Source organism: Ursus americanus, chromosome 2 (genome assembly GCF_024610735.1).
Source record: "Ursus americanus isolate L20-20 chromosome 2, mUrsAme1.1.p, whole genome shotgun sequence".
NCBI classification, from domain to species: Eukaryota; Metazoa; Chordata; class Mammalia; order Carnivora; family Ursidae; genus Ursus; species Ursus americanus.
In genome coordinates this window covers 17,114,825-17,139,833 of record NC_142128.1, presented here as the reverse complement: position 1 = coordinate 17,139,833, position 25,009 = coordinate 17,114,825, and the positions used below count along the sequence as shown (strand labels likewise).

The 25,009-nt window shown below is 53.0% G+C and overlaps 2 protein-coding genes and 1 long non-coding RNA gene across 5 annotated transcripts in view; 2 read left to right on the top strand and 1 right to left on the bottom strand.

The window, feature by feature from the left end:
* LOC148110488 (uncharacterized) overlaps positions 1-11,347 on the bottom strand; it is a 44,758-nt gene extending 33,411 nt beyond the window's left edge. Inside the window, exon 1 of the long non-coding RNA XR_015727238.1 lies at positions 10,272-11,347. This is a non-coding gene — a long non-coding RNA (uncharacterized LOC148110488). The remainder of the gene's footprint in view (positions 1-10,271) is intronic.
* Positions 11,348-11,523: 176 nt separating this feature from the next.
* MAPK3 (mitogen-activated protein kinase 3) lies at positions 11,524-18,055 on the top strand. Its single transcript, XM_045785933.2, has 9 exons — positions 11,524-11,716; positions 12,741-12,923; positions 14,752-14,941; positions 15,120-15,236; positions 15,522-15,636; positions 15,995-16,126; positions 16,294-16,403; positions 16,496-16,650; positions 17,459-18,055. Exons 1-8 carry the CDS (start codon positions 11,547-11,549, stop codon positions 16,616-16,618), a joined length of 1,140 nt encoding a protein of 379 aa, XP_045641889.1. The 5' UTR covers positions 11,524-11,546; the 3' UTR covers positions 16,619-16,650; positions 17,459-18,055.
* A 382-nt stretch (positions 18,056-18,437) lies between these two features.
* On the top strand, positions 18,438-23,926 carry GDPD3 (glycerophosphodiester phosphodiesterase domain containing 3). Of its 3 annotated transcripts, none has more exons than XM_045785934.2 (10): positions 18,438-18,872; positions 19,144-19,186; positions 19,381-19,516; positions 19,606-19,651; positions 19,791-19,909; positions 19,998-20,087; positions 20,435-20,568; positions 21,891-21,950; positions 22,052-22,103; positions 23,728-23,926. In XM_045785934.2, exons 1-10 carry the CDS (start codon positions 18,734-18,736, stop codon positions 23,863-23,865), a joined length of 957 nt encoding a protein of 318 aa, XP_045641890.1. In that variant the 5' UTR covers positions 18,438-18,733; the 3' UTR covers positions 23,866-23,926. The 3 variants fall into 3 exon arrangements, 1 of the variants encoding a protein (XP_045641890.1); XR_006777512.2 differs by having other exon boundaries at positions 18,598-18,872; positions 21,298-21,950; positions 23,728-23,764; XR_015727225.1 differs by lacking the exon at positions 23,728-23,926 and adding an exon at positions 21,298-21,490 and having other exon boundaries at positions 18,598-18,872.
* Positions 23,927-25,009: the final 1,083 nt, after the last annotated feature.

Genomic DNA, 25,009 nt, shown 5'->3' with positions numbered 1-25,009 from the left:
TCAATGGAATTAAGGTAGCATAAATTTGATGTATATTCTGATTAGTTAATATGTATGTGGTAAGCCCTAGAGCAACCATTAAGAAAATAAGTAAAAAATACAGTAAAAAATTTTAACAGAAAAAAATGACACATGAAAACATGTACTCAATGCAAAAGAAAGCAATAAAGGAAATTTAGTTTGAAAGATACAAATAGGTTGAAAGTAACTGAATGGAATAAGATATATCATGCAAAAAGCAACCCTAAGAAAGCTGGAATGGCTACACTAATATCAGACAAAACAGACTTTCTAGAAGATTTATTTATTAGAGGGCGCCTGAGTGGCTCAGTCGAGCAGCTGCCTTTGGCTCAGGTCATGATTCCAGGGTCCTGGGATTGAGCCCTGCATGGGGCTCTCTGCTCAGCAAGGAGCCTGCTTCTCCCTTCCCCTCTGCCTGCCACTCCCCCTGCTTGTGCTCTCTCTCTCTCTCTCTCTCTAATAAATAAATAAAATCTTTTTTAAAAATAAGTAAAGATTTATTTATTAGAGAGAGAGAGAGTAAGGGGAGGAGTAGAGGGGAGAATCTTCAAGCAGACTCCCCCACTGAGCATGGAGCCCAACACGAGGCTCGATCACAGGACCCCAAGATCATGACTTGAGCCTAAACCAAGAGTTGGAGGCTCAACCGACTGAGCCAAGCAAGTGCCCCCAAAGTAGACTTTAATACCAAAAAAAAAAAAAAAATGGTACTACAGATAAAAGGGACATTTTATAATTAAAAGTCAACCCATCAGGAAGATGTAGCACTTACAATCATATGCCGACCTAACAAAGAAATATATGAAGCAAAGGCAGACAAAATTAAGGGGGGAAATATAAATTCAGCAATAATGACTGGAGATGTCAATACTGCACCTTTGCTAATGAACAGAATTAACTAGACAATAGTGAAACAAGGACCACCTGAGCAGTACCAAACAGAACGGACCTAACAGCCACCTACAGAACAGCAGCACGTACATATCTTCTCAAGTGCACGTGGAACATTCTCCAGGATGGACCATGTGCTAGGCCATAGAACAAGCCTCCATAAATTTAAAAGGATTGAAGTCAGACAAAATATGTTCTCTGATCACAATGAAATGGGAAATTAATAACAACAAGAAATTTGGGGAGGCACCTGGCTGGCTCAGTTGGTAGTGTATGCAACTCTTGATCTCAGCGTGGAGAGTCTGAACACCATGTTAGGCATAGAGATTCCTTTTTAAAAAAATAAATAGAAGCCCAACCTCTTAGAAAATCTGCTATTGTATATCTTTTTTTAAAAAAGAAATTTGGGGGGGGGGGGGTGCCTGGGTAGCTCAGTTGGTTGAGCCTCTGCCTTCGGCTCAGGTCATGGTCCCAGGGTCCTGGGATCGAGCCCTGCATTAGGCTCCCTCCTCAGCATGGAGCCTGCTTCTCCCTCTCCCTCTGCTGCTCCCCCTGCCTGTGCTCTGTCAAATAAATAAAAACCTTAAAAAAAAAAAATTGGGGAAATTCACAAATATGTGGGAATCAAACAACATGCTATTTAAATTATCAGTGAGACAAAAAAGAAATCACAAGGGAAGTTAGAAAATACTTTGAATAACAAAAAGAAGAAAATACTTTGAGATGAATGAAAATGAAGATACGACATATAAAAACTTACGGTGTGCATCTGAGAGTGCTTAAAGGGGAGCGGCTATAAATCTGAGCCTATATAAGAAATGCCCAAATTAGAAAAGAGAAAGATCTGTAAACAATGACCTAATTATCCACCTTTAGACACTGGAAAAAGAAGCACAAACCAAACCCAAAGGAAGCAGAAAGAAAGAAGCAATGATTAGACTGATGGAAAATAACCGAAAGACCAAAGATAAACCCATATATCTATGGTGAGCTGGTTTTCAACAAGGGTGCCAAGACAGTTCAATGGGGAAAGAACAGTCTTATCAACAAATGGTGCTGGGATCCCTGGATATCCACATGGAATAAGCTTGGACTCCTACATCACACCATATACAAAATATCTAAAAGTGGATCAAAGACCTAAATATAAGAACCAAACCCACAAAACTCTTAGACGAAAACACAGACATAAATCTTCATGACCTGGGAGTAAGCCACAGTTTCTTAGATACAAAACCTAAGCACAAGCAATAGAAGAAAAAAACAAATTGTATCTTCTCAAAATTAAAACATTTTGTACTTTAATTAAATGAAAAAGACAATCTATTAAATGGGAGAAAATATTTGAAAATCATGTACCCAATAGAATACTAACAGAATATATAAAGAACTTGAACAACTCAACAACAAGAAGACTAACGTCCCAATTTTTTTTTACGATTCCATTTATTTATTTGAGAGAGAGACTGAGAGAGCAAGCACGAGCAGGGGGAGGAGCAGAGGGAGAGGGAGAAGCAGACTCCCCGCTGAGCAGGGAGCCCATCACGGGGCTCAATCCCAGGACCCCGAGATCATGACCTGAGTCAAAGGCAGACGCTTAACCGACTGAGCCACCCAGGTGCCCTAACATCCCAATTTTAAAATGGGCAAAGGACTTGAAGAAACATTTCTCCAAAGAAGATATATAAATGGCCAACAAGCACATAGCCATTAGGAAAATGCAAATAAAAACCACAAGCCACCACTTCACATCTACTAGGATGGGTATAATAAAAAAGACAAATAATAAGAGGTGAGAAGAGAAACTGAAGCCCTCATACACAGCTGGTGATAATATAAAAGGGTACAGCCCCCACGGAAAATGCTGCGGCCGTTCCCCAAAAAGTTAAACATCAAGTTACCATGTGATCTAGCAATTCTCCTAAGTATACACTCAAGAGACCTGAAGATACATGGTCATACAAAAACTTGCACAGAAATGTTCATAGCAGGGGGCGCCTGGGTGGCTCTGTCGTTGTTAGGCGTCTGCCTTCGGCTCAGGGAGTGATCCTGGCGTTCTGGGATCGAGCCCCACATCGGGCTCCTCCGCTATGAGCCTGCTTCTTCCTCTCCCACTCCCCCTGCCTGTGTTCCCTCTCTCGTTGGCTGTCTCTCTCTCTGTCAAATAAATAAATAAAATCTTTAAAAAAAATAAAAAGAAAGAAAGAAATGTTCATAGCACCATTATTCGTAACAGTCAAAAAGTGGAGGGGCGGGCCGCCTGGTCAGTTAAGTGTCCAGCTCCAGGTTTCGGCTCTGGTGGGGATCTCGCGGGTCATGGGATGGAGCCCCGTCAGGCTTCGCACTTGGTGAGGCGTCTACTTAAGGGTTCTTTCCCTCTGCCCGGCCACCCACCTCTCTCAGAATAAATAAGTACATCTTCAAAAAAAAAAAAAAAAAGTGTAGGGGTGCCTGGCTGGCTCAGTAGATTGAACATGCAACTCTTGATCTTGGGGTCGTGAATTCGGACCCCACGTTGAGTGTAGAGTCTACTTTAAAAAAAAAAATGGAAACATCCCAAGATCCATCAACTAATGAATGGATATATAAGAATGGTATCTCCATACAATGAAATATGATTCCAGTATAAAAATTGAAGCACTGGGGCGCCTGGGTGGCACAGCGGTTAAGCGTCTGCCTTCGGCTCAGGGCATGATCCCGGCGTTCTGGGATCGAGCCCCACATCAGGCTTCTCCGCTAGGAGCCTGCTTCTTCCTCTCCCACTCCCCCTGCTTGTGTTCCCTCTCTCACTGGCTGTCTCTCTCTCTGTCAAATAAATAAATAAAATCTTAAAAAAAAAATTGAAGCACTAATGTATGTTACGATCTGGATGAATCTTTTTTTCTTAAGGTTTTATTTATTTATTTGAGAGGGAGAGCAGGAGCAAGGGGAGAGGCAGATTCCCTGCTGAGCAGCGAGCCTGATGCGGGGCTCGATCCCAGGACCCTGGATCATGACCTGAGCCGAAGGCAGATGCTTAACCGACTGAGCCCCCCAGGCACCCCAATCTGGACGAATCTTGAAAACATGCTAAGTAAAGCAAGCCAGGTGGAAAAGCCACATATTACATTATTCCATTTATAGGCAATGTCCGGAATAGGCAAGTCCGTAGAGACAAAAAGCAGATCAGTGGTTGGCAGGAGCTGGAGGGAGTGGGGGGAGCAGGCAGTGACTGCTAATGGGTATGGGGTTTCTTTTTGGGGTGATGAGAATGTTCTAGAATTAGATAACAGTGATGGCGGCACAACCTTGCAAATACACTAAAAATTACTGAATTGTACATTTTCAAATACTGAATTTTATGATGTATATATTATAACTGAAAAAAACACTTGGTTTCAAGGAATGAAGTATTAACATACAGAAGAACACAGATGAATCTCAAAGGTATTACACTAAGTGTAAGAAGTCAAACACCCCATAGTGTATGATTCCACTTATAGGAAATCCTAGAAAAAGCAAAACTAGAGTGACAGAGGGGTGCCTGGGTGGCTCAGTCGGCTAAGCATCTGCCTTGGACCCATGTTATGATCTCAAGCTCAGTGGGGAGGCTGCTTCTCCCTCTCCCTCTGCCCCTCCCTGCCCCACCCCCCTCGTGCTCTTCATCTGCAGGCTGAATATGGCCTTGGGCCACCCATTTGCAGCCTCCAGTCTGGAGCCAGAGGAACATGGGTTCCAGTCCCAGGCCTGACACTCATCCCATGTATGGTCTGGAGCAAAAGGCCAACATCTACCTCGCAAAGCTAGTGTGAAAATCAAATAAGATCATGTGCTTCCCAAAAAGCTAGCGCTTGGGAAGCACTCAGTTTCCCCCTCCAATTTAGCCATCGCCCCCCCCAGCACAAAGGAGCTCAATAAATGCATGGTGATATCATATAATCCAAGCTTCTGCAGGTAATAGAAGTATACTTCATCTCTCCAGGGCTCTGGGAAGTAAATAGACAGAAGCAGAAAGAGAAGGGACTCTTACAGCCCCCACCCAGCTCATCGCTGCACTCCATCCCCTCACAAATGAATGTGCAATGAGAAATTGTGCTAAGTTCCACACGCGAAAAGAACCCCACGAGGGAGGCCTATGAAGAGCAGATATTTCAGACTGGGGGTTCAGGGACAGGCTCTTTGTGGAAGAAAATGAAATATTGGCCCAATACAAGGGAAGCAATACTCCCACTGCACTCCCACCGGCTAGGCTACATATAGAAAACAGCGTTCTATTTTGGATGCTGCATTTTAACAGGAACACAGTCAACCCTGAGCTCATCTAGAAAAGCGCTATCCCAGCCGATGAAGGCTATGGACACCAGGCCATAAATATTCAGGTCCGTCATTCAACAAATCTCTATTGAGAGCAAAACACTACTTGATGCTGGAGAGGGTTTAAAAGTAAAGACGCCAGCACTGTGGCCTTCAGGACGTTTTACGACTTAGTAGGGAGGGCAGGACGAGTACATAAATAAATATAATACAAATTTGACATTTGCTCTAAGAAATAAGACGTAGAGATACAGGGGAGCCTGGGTGGCTCAGTCGTTAAGCGTCTGCCTTCGGCTCAGGTCATGAACCGGGGGGTCCTGGGATCGAGCCCTGCATTGGGCTCCCTGCTCAGCGGGAAGCCTGCTTCTTCCTCTCCCACTCCCCCTGCTTGTGTTCCCTCTCTCACTGTCTCTCTCTCTGTCAAATAAATAATCTTTTTTAAAAAAGAAAAGAAAATTTCAAAAAGAAAAAAAAGGAAATATAGATACAACACATGCAGGTAGACAATACCAGGATGTTTCCTCCCCACGAAAGGGTGGTATTTGAGCTAATTCTGGAAGTGGAAAGGATTCCTTTTACTGAAAAACCCATGCCACGGAGGGAGCATCCATAAGAGCAGAAACAGCGTAAGCAGAGGTGCCAAAGCAGGAATGTGTACTATGCAGGCCAGTGAGAAGTCCAGTTTGGCTAGAGCAAAAGGTTCATCTAGAAAAGGAGTCCAAAAAGATAGATTCGGATCAAACTAAGTAGAGCCTTGGAAGTTGGTCAAGGAATTTGGACTTTGTTTGGTAGTTCATGGGAGGAATTAAGAATTTCTAATCAATTAGCCAAGGTATAGTACATTAAATTTAAATTTTAAATAAATAAATAAATAAATAAATAAATAAATAAATAAATAAATAAATGTCTAATCAGAAACATTGTAATGGACACTGCGGTGTTGCCTGGTTAACGCTTTCTGGGGCCAGCACCCCGATTTTCCGTGGGAAACCATCCCTCTCCTCACCTAGTTCATGTCACACAGGTAGAGATGACTAAACCCCCAATTCCACACTGATTGATTTAGGCATTGGTAAAAACCAATGGGAGTCAAATCTGGGTGTGTTTTTTAATATTGGTTTATTTATTTAAAATTTTTAAAAGATTTTATTTACTTATTGGACAGAGAGAGAGACAGCCAGCGAAAGAGGGAACACAAGCAGGGGGAGTGGGAGAGGAAGAAGCAGGCTCCTAGCGGAGGAGCCTGATGTGGGGCTCGATCCCAGGACTCTGGGATCACGCCCTGAGCTGAAGGCAGACGCTTAACGACTGAGCCTCCCAGGCGCCCCAAATCTGGGGTTTTAGTGACAAGGAGAGACAGACAGAGGTAAGCTTTTCCCCCTCCTGGAGTTACTGGGGGGAAAAAATCAGACATAAATCTGGAACGTCTGGTGCTCCTGTCACCATGAAAGGAACCAGCTGAGAATGGAACCAATTCAGAAGAAGGCAGAGCTTAGGGTTGGGACCCAAATCCTAATGATATTGAGTCCCTGGACCCAACCGCACCTTAATATCTACCTCTAAACTTTTCAGTAAGTCAATGAACTTCCTCTCTTGTTCAAGTCGGTTCGAGCTGGGTCTTTGACCTCTTGCTACTGAAAGATTCCTGCTTAATACAAACCTCATAAGGGCTGAAGAAAGGAGACCAGTCAGTACAATGGTACATGGGAAATACAATGGTGAAGGCAAGTGAAATGAGGAATCACAAGGAAACATAAGACAAGCCCAAACCTAGGGACATGCTACAAAATAACTGGCTTTAATCTTCCAAAGTGTCAAGGTCTTGAAAGAACCCAGCCCCTCAAAAAAAGACTAAGGAACTTTTCCAGATTAAAGGGAATAAAGGAGTCCTAACAACTGAACACAACATGTGCTCCTGGATTGGATCCTGAACCAGAAAACAGAGATTCGTGGGACAATTGGCAAAATTCAGGGGGAAAAAAAAATCTATAGGTTAACTATACTGATGTTAATGTCTTGATTTTAATAATTGCACTGTTTATTTAAAATGTTAACATTGGGGCACCTGGGTGGCTCAGTCGTTAAGCGTCTGCCTTTGGCTCAGGGTGTGATCCCAGAGTCCTGGGATCGAGCCCCACATCGGGCTCCTCTGCTGGGAGCCTGCTTCTTCCTCTCCCACTCCCCCTGCTTGTGTTCCCTCTCTCACTGGCTGTCTCTCTCTCCGTCAAATAAATCAATAAAATCTTTAAAAAAAAATAAAATTAACATTTAGGGTTTGTTGATGAAGGGGTATACAGAATACTTTGAAATGTTTTTGCAACTTTTTGGTAAGTTCTGAAATTATTAAAAAAAGTTAAAAAGGAACAAAATAAAAATATGCAATTAGGATTTGAGCCGCAGTAGCGATGACGGCCTCAGGAGCTATGGTGGTAATAAAATGGCAAGGAGTTGGCTGGACAAATGAGACATGAGAGGGTCCAATGCTGAGACTGCTGGCGGAAGTGCAGCAAGGAGAGTCTGGAAGACAAACAGCCTTAAAGTAAAAAGGACACATTTCACTGGCTATGGAAGCATCCACGAGCCTCCAGGTGAAGCTGTCCGGCAAATGCTGAAACTCTGCCACTGGAACTAAGGAGAAAGGCAACAGCTAAGGGCAGAGATTTACATAAAGGAAACAGCTGATACCTCCAGAGTATGACATAACCAAGGGTGATGCCACAGAGAAAGGAGCCCAGTGGGGCAGGCAGTGCTGACCACAAAGATTTCAGAGAAGGGGCTGTGGCACCCGGATGGCTCAGACGGTTGAGTGTCTGACTCTTGGTGTTGGCTCAGGTCATGATCTCAGGGTGGTGATCTCAGGGTCGTGAGATCGAGCCCCACATCAGGCTCCTGCTGGAGATTCTCTCCATCTCCCTCACCTTCTCCCCTACTCCCTCATGTGTGGTCTCTCTCTCTCTCAAATAAACAAATAAAATAAAATAAAGATCTCAGAGAAGGGGTCATCTGCAGAATGGTTATTCCAGAGGAGAGATGTCTGAGTAGAGCTCATCTCTAAGATAGGAGAAGTGATGAAAAGAAACAAACAAAAAAACTATTTCAGAGAGTTTTTGGGTTAAAGAAAATAAAGGTCAGTTCTTAAGTCTTTATAAATTATTTTTTAAAAGATTTTATTTATTTATTTTTGAGAGGGAGAGCAAGCACAAGTGGAGGGGAGGGGCAGAGGGAGAAGCAGACTCCCCACTCAGCAGGGAGCCCGATGAGGGACTCGATCCCAGGACCCCGGGATCATGACCTGAGCCGAAGGCAGATCCCCAACCAAATGAGCCATCCAGGCGCCCCATAAATTATTAAATGTGTTCTGACCCCTGTTGCTGCACATTTGCTGCCTTCTCGGGTTGTGCTGACCAGCTGAGGTGGCTGAAATGGGAATGCAAAATTGTGCTCTTCACATGTTACCCTGGGCTAACTGCCCACTGGCCTCTCTTGTGACCTTGACATCACAGATAAGAGCTAGTTTAAGCTTTAGTCTGGGTAGATCCAGAGGACAGAACTAAGCCAACGGCAGCCGTTAGGAAAACTCTAACAGCGCAGTGAGCTGTGACGTAATGCACTGTCTGATGGAGAAAATTATTCCAAAAGCTCCTTCCAACTCAGTAGTTTGGTAAGCTTCTGGGTTTTTTTCTGTTAAATGTTCATAGTATTTAGTTCATATGGCTGCTGTAAGGATGACGGGAGACAAAATACATAAAAGTGCCTGCTGCGGAATAGCTGTTCAGCCTTTATTAGCCGAGTATTGGTCTGTGAAATAGACCACGAAATCCCAAGGAAGTACCAGCCTCAGCCACTAGAGGGGGATCTGAGCCACACTCCTCTGAAACAGGCGCAAGCTTGATGTGGCAGGCACCACTCCCCAGGCACCAGCCTTTCCTCTGCTGGGAAACGCGGTCCGCTCAGGAAGCCTGACTCCACGCTGAACTCCATGGTGCTTTCTCTGAGTCATTATATTCTCCCACAGTTGCAAAATGATCTGGCAAAAGTCCCTCAAAGCCTTTTACTGCTTACTGAGTAACATCCAAACTCCCTGCCCGAACCAAAGGCCTTCCTCAATCTGGCCCCAACCTGCCTCTCCAGCCTGAACTCCCTTTAATCGTTTACACTGCAGCCACACCGGACAAATCATGCTCGGCCTCTATGCCGGGACTCACGCTGCTCCTTTTCGAAGCCTTCCCTCTGTGCCAACCTTCCCAAATCCTACTTCTTTTTCCATCATGCAAATGCTATCTCCTCCTTAACTCCGTCCTCGATTCTCTAAGAAAGAGTGATGTCTTTGGGCACCTGGGTGGCTCCGTCGGTTAAGTGTCTGACTCTTGATTTCGGCTCAGGTCATGATCTCAGGGTTGTGAGATCGAGTACCATGTCGGGCTCCGTGCTCAGCGGGGAGTCTGCTTGAGATTTTCTCTCTCTCTCCCTCTGCTCCTCCCCACATAAAGAAAGAAGAGCAATCTCACGAACCCTGAGCTCACACACCACATATGACATCCATCTATCTTGTATTACATTGGTTTATGTATATGCAACTTTTCTCTTCAACAGATTAGAAACTCCACAGGTGGCGAGACCAGAGGGTAATCTGCCCAGGGTAACACAGTGAGTAAGCGGTGAAGATTGGATTCTAACCCAGAAAATCCAGAGACCTGTTGCTCTTAACCACTAATTCACAACTATATAGTAATCTTTCATCAGCCACAGTGCCCAGTTCAGAGCTTTGCACACAATACTACTCAACAGCTTATCAAATGGATAGCTAAAAACAAAACAACATACCAAAACAAAAAAACCCAAAACATTGGTCTAATTAGCATCTTTTAAACCTTCACTGACTTGTAGGCTATTGGGAACCAGTAACTTGGTCTCATTAATCTGAATTAGAGTGCCCGGCTGTAGATCTAATTATGAGCAATTTCAGAATCATAATTACTGTTCCCTTTGGTCTCTTGATCTGTAATGCATATAAGGATCTACTCCCAGCTTCTAAGGGATTAAAAAAACACAACGTGATTACTTACAACGTGATGTTCCAGCTCACATCTTCTCTATGAAGTGAGGGGGATGGACTGGATGGCCCCCGAGGGCTCTTTCCTCGGTGTTAACAGTCTATGATTCTGGGAGATTGAATGGAATTTAAAAGAGCCTCTGCTTCTGTGTCAGAAGATATCATTTTGAGTCTCAACTCCCCAACTCAGATTCCTCGTCTGTAAAATTTGATTCATGCAGTCAAAAATCTTTGAATATCTGAGTGTCAGGCACAAGGAGGGGATACAGTAATGAGCAAGACCGATGTGGCCCCTGCGACCTGCTAAGACAATCAGATGACACCTATAATATGGGGCTGTCCTACAGAAGCAGCTCAGCTGGTCCAAACATGGTGTAAACTACAAAGTCGAGGACCCAATCAAAAGATGATGATCTTGCCAGGATTCCAGTTTTACCAAGTCCAATGACAACAAAAACGTTACCTAGTTTGCTGTTTTTTTGAGGAAAGCCTGATAGTGTATTTTTGCCAACCTAGTCAACCGTCCTGCTGCAGTTCCACGGAAGGGTGGGCTGAGGTTATCTGTCATCACTTCAGGCACTGCCCGCTTGGGGGCAGGGGCCAAGTCCCTAGCCGACTCTTGCAGGCCTCTGTCAGAAAGCCATTGGGCTGGGAGTCTGGACCTGTGGGTTCTCCAGCTCTAAGTCCCCAGCCCCGGCTCAGGCTTCATTCAGTGTCCTCATCTGTGAAAGGCAAGCCACACCTGTGAAGAAACCATCTCCCACGCTACTGGGAAACACGGAGGGGACCGCTTTATCATCGGGCCGGGCCTGGCTCAGGGAGGCCACACTCCAGAGGGCTGGCGAGGGTTCCCTTGGGGTTCTATTTCGAGCCCCCGGCCGCAACTCAACTCGGGCTGCATCAGAGCTGGGGGGGGGCGCGGGCGACTCTGTCCTGGTCCAGCTCCCGCACACACTTGCTGGGTGGCTCTGGGGAAGGTCACCGGGCGGCCCTGCCGGCTCTTCTGCATTCGACGGGAGGGTGTGGACCGTCTCCCCGTCGCCCCGGGAGCCCCTAGGCTGCCTGGAGCAGACGGAGCAGGCGGGGGCCGGGGACCACGGCAGCAGAGGAAGGGGAAGCGGGAGCGCGCGGGCGCAGGTCACGTGGCGGGCGCGGGGGCGCGCGGGGGCGCGCGGGGGCGGGGCCTGGCGCGCACCGCTCCGCTGGTGGCGGGGCGGGCGGGAAGGGGCGGGGCCTCGGGCGGGGCCGCCGTGGGGGGAGGCGGGCGGGAGGGAGGGGAGGAGTGGAGATGGCGGCGGCGGCGGCTCAGGGGGGCGGGGGCGGGGAGCCCCGGGGAGCTGATGGGGTCGGCCCGGGGGTCTCGGGGGAGGTGGAGGTAGTGAAGGGGCAGCCGTTCGACGTGGGCCCGCGCTACACGGAGCTGCATTACATCGGCGAGGGCGCGTACGGCATGGTCAGGTGAGGGGGCGTTCCGGGAGGAGGGGGCTCAGGAGGTGGGGGGCCGGGAGGGATGATGAGTCCCTTCTGGGCCGGGGAGACTCCCAGTGTCCTGAGGAGGCGGGGGCTTCTCCAGGCTGGGGGGCGTCCCACGGAGGGGGCCTTGGGGTGCTTTCTGGGGGAGCGGCGCTGCGTACATTCTAAGGGGTAGGGGCTTGGAGGCCCCAGAAGCGACCATTCTGTAATGAGGGGAGGGACGTCTGAGTGTACGCGGGGCAGCTGTGGGGACTTTGGGGACCCTAGGGACACGGGTTGAGGCGGAGACACTAAGTATTCTTAGGGAGGTGATATCCTTAGTGAGGACCGAGTGAAGGACCCTGCTCTGGAGAGAGGATGCCTTGGATTCTCCCAGTGAGGCCTGCCAAGGAGTTCGGGAGAGAAGAGCAGAGCTCAGGGCTGGGCAGGGTGGGGCAGGGCTTTGGGCCTGGAGCCAGGGGCCCAGTGAGCCATGAGGGGTCCAGGAGTGTGTCCTTGCAACTTTTAGGGGGGGTCCGTGAGCGCTCTCCTCCCCAGTGTGTGCTCTGGGCCTTTGTTCCTCTGGGAACAGCTCTCCTGTCCAGGCGCCTCGCCCTAACACCAGTGCCCTCCTCATCCCTTCTTTCCCTGTCCCTCGATGTATCTGCCTCACTGGACGTCCTCCCCTCACCTCCCACTCCCTGGACCTGTCTTGGGTTGAGGGAGCCCATCCTGGAGAGGGGAGGATGAGAGGTCAGGGCAACTAGAATGGACAGGGTTGAGGAGAGGGGAAGTCAGTGAGCGGTCAGTCTCTTCCTCTGTTTGTGAAGTCACTGAAGGGCTGCCTGGCTGGGCCCCAGCTTTCTCCCTGGAGATCCCAGGCCTTCACAGCAGGAAGGAACCAGCATTGTTTATGACTTGGCCAGAGTCCTCTCATGCTCCCTCCCCTCCCTGCTCAGGCCTGGGTGGGGCCACCAGGCCTGGACTCCCCCTATGTCAGGCCACACCAACATCTCTCTGGCCCTCTCAGCTCAGCTTACGACCACGTGCGCAAGATTCGCGTGGCCATCAAGAAAATCAGCCCCTTCGAGCATCAGACCTACTGCCAGCGCACACTGCGGGAGATCCAGATCTTGCTGCGCTTCCGCCACGAGAACGTCATTGGCATTCGGGACATTCTGCGGGCGCCCACCCTGGAAGCCATGAGAGATGTGTATCCTTCACCTTGGCCAGATGGCTGGCCAGGCACGGCCTCAGAGCTGGGCTGGGAGAATGTTGGCTTTCTTTCTGTTTCCTTCTTCCCTGCCACACTCCAAAACAAACCCAGTAAATGAAACTTTCCAGCAGAAAAGAGACCACAGGGTGTAAGAGGGCTGGAAGGCCGGAGGTGAATCCTAGCCTGCCGCAGCCAGGCTGTGTGGCCTTGGGCAAGTCTGTTCTGCGGGGCCTCATTTGGGGGAAGGGTGGGGAGGGTTGGGCTCTATGGGAGCTTTGTCTTTTGACATCTGCAGTTCTGTGACGTGACCCAGCCTCTGCCCACAGTCAGTTCTTGTTTAACAGACGATGATTCTTTCCTCTCTGGGTCCCCAGACTTGAAGGACGGCAGAGAGGAAGAAAACCGCCCATTTCCGAGGGCCTACTATGAGTGAGGTGCTGTGCATGCCAAGTGCTTTGGCATTTCTGATTCTCCCTCCCAGCTGCTATAGGAGATGGGTCTCACCAGCTCCATTTCAAAGATGAGGAAACTGAGGCTCAGAAAGCCTAAAATCAGGTGCTGCTGTTGCTGCCTCCTCCAACCCTCCCCTGGATGAGAACTGTCCTTTCTCTGGCACTTCCTGCTCAGAGCCTCACCCCAGTCACCTGTGGACTTGCACTTTGCCCAGGGAGGGACAGCCTTGCCTTTATTGCCCTCCCCCCACCACCCCACATTGCTTCCCGAGCTTGTCGTCCACTTCCTGCCAGGCCCTGTCGTTCGTGGCTTGTAGCACCCATCACCTCTCCCCACCCCACCCACCCCCAGCCAGTCCCAGTTCTCCACCCAAACGTGGGGATCTGTGCTGCACCGTCTGCAGCCCCCACCACAAGCTGTGGGCAGGAAATCTCCACACTCGCCCCCAGCTCGCCGTGTGACCTTAAGCAAGTCACTGCATCGTGCTGGGCCTCCTCACCTCTAAAACAGCGGCCCAGAGGTCTCCAGAAGGCCCTTTCGAGGCTGATTCTAAAAGGCAGTCCTGACTTACTCTTTCAGAGACCAACCAAATGGCATTTATTTATTTACTTATTTACCTAACGTATGTTTAATTTTTGTTTTCTCTTAAAATACAAAAGGACATTTACTCCTCTGTCTTCTGATGTATGGCCAAGCACGCTTTGAGGAGGAGCGTGCTGTTGGGAGTTTCTCCTCATTCGTCTTGCCCAAACCATTCCCATAAGGCAGGCATTTATTTTTAAGCAAACATTTATTGCACGCCAGATGGTGTTCGCACTATCTCATTTAACCCTCTCAACAGCCATGTGGCATTTATAATAGCAACACTAGTTCATGTTTGCTGAGCACTGACAACGTGCCAAGCTCTGGGCTGGGCTGGCTCGTTTACACGGGTCATGTCACGGAATCTTCATAGTTACCCTCCCAAGAACCATTCTTTCCCCTACTTCCCACATGAGGAAATGGAGGTGCAGGCGGGTTGAGGTCCTAAGGCCAGTGAGCAGTGGAGTGGGGGGTTTCAGGCACCAGCAGAGTGACTCCAGAGCTGTCGCTCCTAACCGTGAAGCTCTCTCGCCGCCTGCAAGCTTATGACCCCTGTTTTCCCAAGAAGGAAACTGAGGCCACAGAATGGAAGTACTTTTGTTCAGGGCCGCCTGCTGAGCTGCAGCCTTGAATCTGAGCCTTGTGCAGCTCATGCGATGGGCTGGCAGATCTTCTGAGTCTGAGGGGCACTAGCTGGAAGGGGAGGTGAAGCCTAGCCACCAGAGCCTGTTCTCCTTAACCCAGTGCCTCCCACTGCCCCCACCTGGGGGGTCTCCGGTGCCAACCTCAGCTACATTGTGCAGGACCTGATGGAGACAGACCTGTACAAGTTGCTCAAAAGCCAGCAGCTGAGCAACGACCATGTTTGCTACTTCCTCTACCAGATCCTGCGGGGCCTCAAGTACATCCACTCAGCCAACGTGCTCCACCGGGATCTAAAGCCCTCTAACCTGCTCATCAACACCACCTGCGACCTTAAGGTCAGAGGATTGGGTGCCTGTCCCCTCCTCCCATGGGTCTGGGGCTCCCAGGTGACCAGTAGCCCCCTCGAGTAGAACATCACAAGCAAAGGGAGCGGCGTGGGCAGAGGCGTGGCGCTAGGACTGCCTGGGCCTTGGGCCTTGAGCGCCAAGCTTAGCAGCCTGGGTTGGCTTCCAGATCTGCGATTTTGGCCTGGCCCGGATTGCGGACCCTGAGCATGACCACACCGGCTTCCTGACAGAATATGTGGCCACACGCTGGTACCGGGCTCCAGAAATCATGCTTAACTCTAAGGTAGGGGGGCCACCCACCCCTGAAGGGAAGGGGCCAGGTCCCAGAAAGTGCTGGAGACACCTCTGAGCCAGGCATGACTCCCATGATGCAGGATGTCTGCCTCCAGGCCTTGTCACATGATGCCAGTTCTTAGGCTCTGGAAGGAGGCTGAGCATTAGGTCCTCCAGGCCTCTGCCCTCTTCCTTCCTGGCTGGTATTGAGTCTAGATTGGATAGTGGCTTGGCCCAGACAGCAGCGCCCTGTTGAGGCTGGCCCAGGAGCCCACTGCTTTCTCCTCTTCCCTAGGGCTACACCAAGTCCATCGACATCTGGTCTGTGGGCTGCATTCTGGCTGAGATGCTCTCCAACCGGCCCATCTTCCCTGGCAAGCACTACCTGGACCAGCTCAACCACATTCTGGGTGAGGGGGGCCTGGCCAGCTAAGTGGGAGGGAGATGAGTGGGAGGTGAGGTTTCTTTATAGCCAGGGTCCCACCACATGTGGAGCCCCTACGGCCTCTCACAGTATTTCAGTGAGATATAGACACGATCCCCATTCGATAGATGGGAGGAGCCCACTAAGCCCCACACTTAGTGCTCCTATCAGGATTTGAACCTGTGGCTGCCCCCATCCAGACCCCTTGCCCTTCATCACCATAGTGTTGGCTGGGAGATGACTGTCACGGCTTGGAGCTCATTGATGGGGACTCCTGTTTTGGGTGCCTTCTGTTCTGAGAAGGGAGAGGAGAACTCTCACCGAGGCACCTGCCTTACCCACAGGTATCCTGGGCTCCCCATCCCAGGAGGACTTGAATTGTATCATCAATATGAAGGCCCGAAACTACCTGCAGTCTCTGCCCTCCAAGACCAAGGTGGCCTGGGCCAAGCTTTTTCCCAAGTCGGACTCCAAAGGTAAGAGAGACTCGGGGGCTGGTACTGGATAGAAACTCCGTGCAGAGGAGGGTACATGAGCCAAGCAGCTGCCTGAGTAGACAGGACCCTGGGCACGAGAAGCAAAGCAATGCTTCTGGGAGCTCCTCCAGCCTTCTCTTTGACCCCTGACTCCTGCCCTTACCTAGCCCTTGACCTGCTAGACCGGATGTTGACCTTTAACCCCAACAAACGGATAACAGTGGAAGAAGCGCTGGCTCACCCCTACTTGGAGCAGTACTACGACCCAACAGATGAGGTGGGCCAGCCGCCAGCAGCGGGGCTGCCGGGTCGGTGATGGGTAGGCGTCCCTCAGCGCCCGGCCTGAGCCTGACTTCTTTGCCACCGCAGCCGGTGGCCGAGGAGCCTTTCACCTTTGACATGGAGCTGGATGATCTACCCAAGGAGCGGCTGAAGGAGCTCATCTTCCAGGAGACAGCCCGCTTCCAGCCTGGGGCGCTGGAGGCCCCCTAATCTGGAAAGACACCTCTGTTCCTTGGGGCCTGGTGAGTGCTTCCTACTGCCCACGCACAGACTCACCCCGATACCGGTGTGTGCAGCACACCTCCATACAATCACAGGCTTGTTCACGCCCACGAGGCAGGTGCATGGTGGCAACAGAAAGGCTAGAGCCTGCCCAGGCCACAGACCGCAGCCCTGAAGGTCTCCCACCTGGCAATACCCTGCACCCCGGCACCCTCCAGCCTCCATGGCTGGAGGTCCCCGAGTGCCCCTCTCCCTGATCTGTGGACAGGGAGCCAGGTTTTGGCTCCCCGGTGTGGGCAGAGAGGCAGGTCAGGCAGTAATTGCTTTGGGAGGAGCCGGCAGTACCCAGCCTGACCCAGATGCCAAGTTCCCTCGCACCTGATGCCCGGGTCAGTGGTTCTCACAGCTGCCCACACAGCTCTCCTTCCTCGAGTCTCTTTCCGTCCTCCCGCCCAGCAGCAGCCCGATGGAAGGAAGGCAAACACCCCTACGCTCCAGCTCCAGCCCTGACACTTAGTAAGAGCCGTGCAACATTGTGCAAGACCCCTCAGCTCTCTGTGCCTCAGTTTCCTGGGGAGAGCTCTGAGGACAACAGCAGGCACAGAGCCCTAAGCACTGTTCTCGGGTGTTTATACGCATTAGCTAGTTCCACCCTCCAGCTGTGCCCTGAGCTAGGCACTGAGGCCCCCCCCACATACAGTTAAGGATGACCAGGCCCATCCCGGGCAGGGCAGCCGTGAGATGAGATGAGGGAGGTGGAGGTCAGGACTCTGGCACGTCCTCTGGTGGGTTCTGACGGTTCCTTTCCCACCTCTTTTTTTTGTTTAGGCCCTGCCTCCTGCCTGCCCCTCCCCTGCCGGACTGTTAGGAAATGGACACTGTGCCCCGCCCAGACCCCCGGCAGGCCCCCGGGCAGGGCAGAGGGCAAGCCTGGCCACCTTCCCCGGCTTCGCTCTGGTCTCCTGCTTCAGGCAGGCCAAGGCTCCCTCTGCCCCACCTCGCCTCCCAGGACCTGAGGGGCTCGGGTGGCCCCAAAGCAAATTGCCCTCTGCTGCTTGCCTTCGTCTACCCCAGCTATCCCAGCCTCTGGTAGTTCTGGAATGGAAGGGCTCTGGCTGCCCCAGGACCTACTGAAGGGCAGTGGGGGGATGGGGGTTACTGAGTAGGGACTCGGGGCAAGCCCTGACCCATTAAAACCCCACCCTATTTTCCCTGAAGGAATATTCCTAAGGCTCAAGGGCTAGTACCCCTGAGGAGCAGGGCTCAGGCCTACACCCCCTCCCCCAAAGTGGCCACGTCTAACACCCCTGCTGCCTCCGTGTGTGGGTGAACAGAAGTGGAGCGGGGGGGCCCCGAGGAGAGCCTGGTGCCCCCGCCCACCCCTGCGCCTCTATCTAATATATAAATATAGAGATGTGTATATGATGGCCCTGGCTCTGTCTGTATCCGCCGACACCCCCACCCTGACCCTTGCTTTGAGGACCGATGCCCCTGCCCAGCCACTTCCCAGCAGTGCACCTTTATACAATCCTGGTGATCTTTGGCTCCCCAGCTGGCCAGGGCTGAAGATGGGATTGTGAGGAGCACCAGACTCCTAGACAGAGTGGGGTCAATTTTCCCCTTAGTCACTGTCCTCTCCCATCCCTAATGGCTTCCCGTCGAACTGGCTGGGGGTGATTCGGGGGTGACTCAGGGGCATTCTCCACACCCCCGGATTCTCTGGAAATGGCTCGGTGTGGCGTGTTGGATACCCTGGCCACAAGCACCCGTGGGAGGGGGGAAGGTTGTAGCTGACCCAGGGGTGGTGGGGAGTTTGTTTCCCACAGTGTGGCCAAGGGGAGCCTGGGTCCTGGGGTCTGTGAAGGGTTTAGAGGTGGGAGAGTCCTGGCTGCCGGAAGCCTCTCCTCCTACCTCCCCCCATCCCCAGCTGAGCCCTGCAGCCTGGCCCCAGGCCAGGAGCAGGCTCAGCAGGTCCCAGGGGTGTGGCAGCGACCAGGACCAGCGGTGGAGCCAGACTACACCGGCCGGCTGTCAGCGGAGGCAGCACAGTCCGTCAGGAACGTCAGAGTGCACACAGCAGGAGCCCCGAGAAGCAGCGTGGCCATGAGCCCGGTGCTGTACTATGCCCTGCCCGCCCTGGGCAGCTATGTCATGCTCTCCGTCTTCTTCCTGCGCCGGCCTCGCCTGCTGCACACGCCCTGGGCGCCGGCCTTCCTGCCGCGCCTGGGGGCCCACCGAGCAGGTGAGCTGGGTGCGGGTAGAAAGGGAGGATGGTGATGGCGGCTAGGGAGGGTGGAGTCGGGAAGCAGGGAAACAGGGAAGCAGGGAAGCAAGGTGCCGGGGTGGACAGCAGCGGGGGAGGGCTGGGCGGCAAGCTGATGGAAAGAGGCAGAGCCCGAGGGAGGAGGAGAGCAGGGTGGCAGAGCTGGGTGGGGAAGGCGGAAGAAGAGGCAGGGGGTGAGGGGAGAGGAGGGAGGCCAGGCCCCTGGGACCCACCCAGCTGCCCCGCACAGGATCGGGAGAGCGACTGGAGCACACCATGGAGGCCATGGAGAAGTGAGTGCGTGCACCTGCCACCCAGGCTGCCGGCTGCGGTCGTGCACCGCGTGACGCCAGGGGGCGCCACTCCCTAGTTCAAGGGACCAGGCCCCCCTGGAGGTGTGCAGCGCAGAGCCTGTGCATCCTGCCGTGAATTCTGCCCCTAGCTCCCCTCTGCCCTGGGCCCCCCGCACTGACCTTCGCTCCCATAGCTCCATGGCACAGCGATCCGACTTCCTGGAGCTCGACTGCCAGCTGACCCGGGATGGCGTGGTGGTGGTGTCCCACGACGAGAACCTGTCTCGCCAGTCAGGCGTGAATAGGGACGTGAGCAGCCTGGACTTTGAGGTGGGCCTCGCCCTGGCCCCCCACCGTACCCAGAGAGCCACCGTGCTTCCACGCGGGCCTTCTGGTGACTTGCCCCCTGTTCTCCCCAGGAGCTGCCCCTCTACAAGGAGGAGCTGGAGGTTTACTTCTCACCAGGTAGGAGCGTGACCTCACCCAGTGGGGGCATAGCGTCAATCTCCTGCCCTCTCTTCCCCTCTGGGACTCTGTCCCTCCTGTTGGATTCCCACTCTATCCCACCCATCGCGGTCTGAGCCCTCTCGCACAACCCACCCAGGCCACTTTGCACACGGGACAGACCGGCGCATGGTGAGTCTGGAGGACATGTTCCGGAGGTTCCCTCGGATGCCCATGAGTGTGGAGGTCAAAGCAGTAAACGAAGAGCTCATTAACAAGGTGGGACGACGGGCAGGGGTGGCCAGGGGCCCGGGGCTGGAGAGAGGCCTGACTCCCCTTCATCCCCTTCTCCTCCTCCTCCTCGCAGGTAGCGGGCCTGGTGAGGCACTTTGACCGCAGTGAAATCACCATCTGGGCCTCGGAGAAGAGCTCAGTCATGAGGAAGTGCCGGGCTGCTGTGAGTCCCTGTGCCTTCCCTACTCCAGCGGCCCCTCCTCCCGGGAGCTGGGGGCTCCAGGGGCCTAGGCTGGACAGGTCTGGGGGGTTGTGGAGGAACTGGCCCCAAGCAGGATCTCAAAGGGGAGGATTTGGAGAGGAGAGGTGCTGGGAGAAGTGTGAGCAAAGGCATGCTGGCGGGAACTGGGGGGTGCAGTTAGGCCTGAACACTGGGCCAAGATCACAGCTTTGATCCTGCAGGTGGTAGAGCTTCCTGAATGTCCAGCACTGTTCCCCGGGCAGCCTGAGGCTCCTCTCTGCTTTCCCAGAAGCAGGCCTACAGCCTTCTCACTTCCCCTTGCCTCCCAGAACCCCGAGATGCCGTTTGCCTTCACGATAAGCCGAGGACTATGGTTGGTGCTGGTCTATTACCTGGGGTTGCTGCCCTTCGTCCACATCCCGGAAAGGTTTTTCATCTGCTTCCTGCCCACCATCATCAATAGGTACCCACAGGGTCCCCGTTTCCCTTCTGCATCCTCCCCCAGGCCCCCAGATGCTTCTGTCCTCAGATAAATACCCCCCCCCCACTTCAAGCCCCATGACACAGGGTCCTCAGCTCCCTGACCATCCTCAAGGACAACCCCCAAGGTCCTCTGAAGACAGTGGTTCTCAGCGAGCATTCATGAATACTAAAGGGGGGGGCACCTCAAACCCCTTGAAACTCTATGCAGATGCATGTTGATGTGGATGGAGTTTTTGGACAAAGTATTCATTTATTCATCCCTTCATCCAACAAATATTTATTGAATGTCTACTCTGTTCCAGGTGCAGTTACACTAGTAAATAAGATTGGGGGGGTGATAAAGCCCCCTTGAGCTTACAGTGTGGCTGGGAGACAAATACTTATCAATTATAGTATCATTCTCTGATTCTCAAAAGGAAAAGCAAGCTTTCTCCTGCTGGGGGACCAGGATTAACAAAGTAGCAGCCGGGTAAAGTACCAGGAATTTGGATACTTCGCCAGCTCTTAAGCCTGGCCCCTTTCTGAGAACTCTGGCAGCTCTAGTGTTCTCTTCTCCCCTCTGTTGTCCTGAGGGAGGCTCCCAGCCAGCCCCCACAATCCTTTGCCACAAAGACATCACTAGGCTACAGAACTTCGTGTACATAACTTTTTATACAGGGTTTGCAAAGTGTCTTCACATCCTTTAGTTGATGAGAGCTTTACCTTGCAGCAACCCAGAAGTTACAGGACTCGTGACCCCCACGGTCCCCATGGAGAATCTGAGGCTCAGAGAGGTTCTGTAATTTGCTCAAGGCCACACAGCTGGAAGCGCAGGGCCCGAGTTTGCCTGGGCCTGACTCCAGAGCCTGCGCTGGGACATTATAAAGGGCCTCCAGAGTCTTCCCTGAAGTGGGCCAATCAGGGCAAGTAGCAGACCCGCCGAGCATTGTCTGGCCACAGGAAGCCGGTCAGGCCCAACCACGGGACCTTCAGGTCGTGCATCCAGCTTGGGAATCAAGCGGGGTTCTGGTCTCGGCCCTGGCCCCAGCACAGATGTGCTGTGACACCTTGGGCAGGTCACTCCGGCTCTCCAAAACTGAGTTTCCTCTTGTGTAAAACGGCGAGGCGGGGGGCACACTCTCAGTGTATGGAGGCACGGATGTGGGAGCAGACTGTCACGGAGCGACAGGGGACTTGTTCATCTGGGCAACTGCAAAGGTTCTTCTAGAGGAGCCAGGGTGACACTGGCCAGGGGTCACTATCACCCCAACCCCATGATAGAGTGAGACGCAGGGGACTGACCGTGACACCACCTCTTTGCAGGACCTACTTCCCATTTTCCTCCCCTGGGCTGAACAAGCTGGCAGCTGTGGTTTCCAAATGGTGAGGGGGCAAGAATACTGGGGGGCGGGTCCCCGTGGAGACCTCCCACTGCCCTGTTTAGCCCCCTCTCATTGTGGCCTCTGCCACCCCCTCCCCACCAGGTTAATCATGAGGAAGAGTCTCATCCAACACCTGGAACAGCGAGGAGTGCAGGTGAGCCTTGACCGCCACCCCCTCAGCAAGTGGGTGGTTCACAGTGTGGGCCTAGCAAAGCATCCCCGTCACAGCTCTGCCACCCACCAACCGGATCACCTGGCAGGTCACCTCTGGAGTCTCAGTCTCTTGATCTGTAAAGTGGGGGCAATGGTGTATTCACCTGGTACTTCTTAATGCTTGAGAAGTGCTAGCCATTATCATGACGATGTGGGTGATGACGGTGTATTGAACTGATGTCCCGATTCCTGAGGAGAGGGGGAGTGGGGCTCGGGAAAGACCAGAGAAGGGAAAAAGCAGCCCAGCCTACTCCCCGGCCCTCCCCTGGGCATCCACTTTGACCAGGTCATTTAATTAGCAGACCTTTGTTGAGAAGGCTACGCTACGTCGCAGGCACTGCGGTGGCAGGGAGCTGACCATCGAATCGGGCAGAGGAAGGAAGTGAGGCAGACAATCACAGGGCACCAAGGGGACTGAAGGGAAGCAGCGCTGTGGTCTGTAGGGTCCAAGGAGGCCTTCCAGAAGAAGTGAGGAGCTGGCTCGCAGGGAGGGGAAAGGGACAGCATCTCCGGCAGGAGGCTCAGCATGCAGGCCGGGCGGAGCCGGAGGCCAGGTGGGTGGGAGGCACTGACGGGGGTTCCAGCAGGCTGCAGTGTGGAGGAAGTGGCGCAGGGGGAGCTGCGGCAGGCAGCAGAGGCTGAAGCAGGCAGCCTGTGAGCGGCAGGAAGAAGCCGGGACATCAGCCTGGAGGAAGGGAAGCTTTCGAGGGCCGGAAGCAGGGGAGAGGCCTGATCCAGTTGGGTTGACTCCACTAAGGGTCACTCTGGCCACCGTGTGGCGAAGCAGAGTCTCGGGAGGCAGGTGCTGTCACTGCCAGGTGTCGGGCGTCGCTGGCGGAGTTCGCGGACAGGCCAGGACTCCGCTGCCCAGCCGTGGGGGTGACTGAGGCACGGGGATGACACACCTCCTTCAGATTAGCACCCCCCCCCCGCCCCCAACTCCGAGGGTCTTCACTGCAACTCTGGAGGTTGGACCATCATTCCCTTTCGTCACGGTGACTTGCCCAGGGCACGATACCGTCTCTCCCCACCTCCATGCCCACAAGAGGACGCGGGCCACAGGGCAGGTGTAGAACACGGGGACAGTGGCCTGCTCGCAGACGTGCCACAGCAGCTCTGCGGGGGAGGAAGAGGGGCTCCGGTGTGCGCAATAGATCATTTGCCTGGTGTGCGTACTCTCACCCCGTCCGGTTCCCGGCAGCCAACGGGGAGTCGCTGAGCAGAGTCTGGGTGGTATCTCCACCTGACACATTCAACGGATGTGACTGACCTCCAGAGCGGAGGTAATAGTCACGTGTAGTAAAATCATTAGGAAGGGAAGAGTTTTGAGTGTTTATTACCTTCATTTTTAAGATCATTTATGGAATTCCAAGTTTATATAATTGAGTATTTCCTAATGGCTCTATTTAATAAGCAGCTTGCACAATTCCTGACGATCGAACAATCCACCCCGGCATCCCACCGCTGGGAGGTCTCCACGGAGGAGGAGAGCTCCCAGCATCTAGATGCGAGGGCAAGTTCCAGGGAAACCGTGTGGAACTATAAGCCCCTCCGTCCCCACTCAGGTGATCTTCTGGTGCCTTAACGAAGAGTCGGATTTTGAAGCAGCCTACGGCCTGGGGGCCACCGGCGTCATAACCGATTACCCCACAGCCCTGAGGCGCTACCTGGACAACCACGGAAGAGCTGCCCAGGCCTCCTAGAAAGCCTGGAGTCTCTCCCCCTCTCCTTTATGCCTCTTCCCCAATAAATATCTTCTTTCGAGTCACGTGTTGGTGTTTAGGGGGCACGGGTGGGAGGAGATCCTAGCCCACTGCAAAGATGGCAACTGAGGGCAGAAGAGGCCAGCCTAGGGCCAGAGTTTGGGGCCCTAACCAGCCTGACCCACTGGTTCCACGACATTCCAGACCACACCCTGTGCCAGCCTGGCCTCCACTCTCCTCAGGAATGTCCCTTGCAGGAAGGAGCAAGGCCTCCTGCCCCTTCAGAGCCTCGGGTTCCATTCTCCTGAGGCTGTGAAGAGCCCTAGGCACACAGCAAGGGACATCATCTGGCCCTGTGGGCCTCCTCGCCAGGCTGCAGAGGGCAGACATGGCCTTAGGCTGAGTCCTCGGTGCCCATCTGCTGCCTCAGCCGTTCCAACCTTCCACTCCCAGATGTGAGCCAGAAGCTCCCCCAAACTCCTCAGCACTCTCCAGCCCTAGTACCTTATTCACTGACCAAGTCGCATTTCACCAACATTTGTTGACTACTCTAGGCCAGTCTGCATCCTGGGGCCACTGCAGGGAATAAGAAAAGTCTAGTAGGGTAGAAGCATCTAGTAGGTAGAAGCATCTGTAAACTAACGCGACCTGCAGAGGCAAGGGCATCAAAGGAGGCTGCCTGGAAGAGGTGATACTCAACACTAGGAACTGCCATGTTCCGAGGCTCCGGCTCCCAGAGGTCTAACACAGATGGGCACCCTTAGCTCTTCTGTTCCAAGAGCCTTCCCCTGGTGCCTACCAAACAGAATCCGACCGAAGTGAAGCCCAGCTTTGCCTCTTCCCAGCCGGATAACCTCGGCAGAGCTGCTGGACCTCTTTGACCTCGGCTCCCGCGTAAAATGGGAACAATAGCAAAAGCTGCCTCATAGGATTGCTGCGGGGATTAAGAGACTGGGGCACGGGCGGTGGTTAAACGCAGATAATTATGGCTATTATTTCCCCGGGGGCGTGCGTCCAGACACCATCCCCCTCCTAACCCCGCGCCAGGTCTGGCACCGCAGAGCCGGCCCCTTCGAGCACCGCGGGAGGCCAGACGCGCCACCGGACCGGGCGGCGGGGCCGGCAGGCTGGGTTGCGGGCCGCA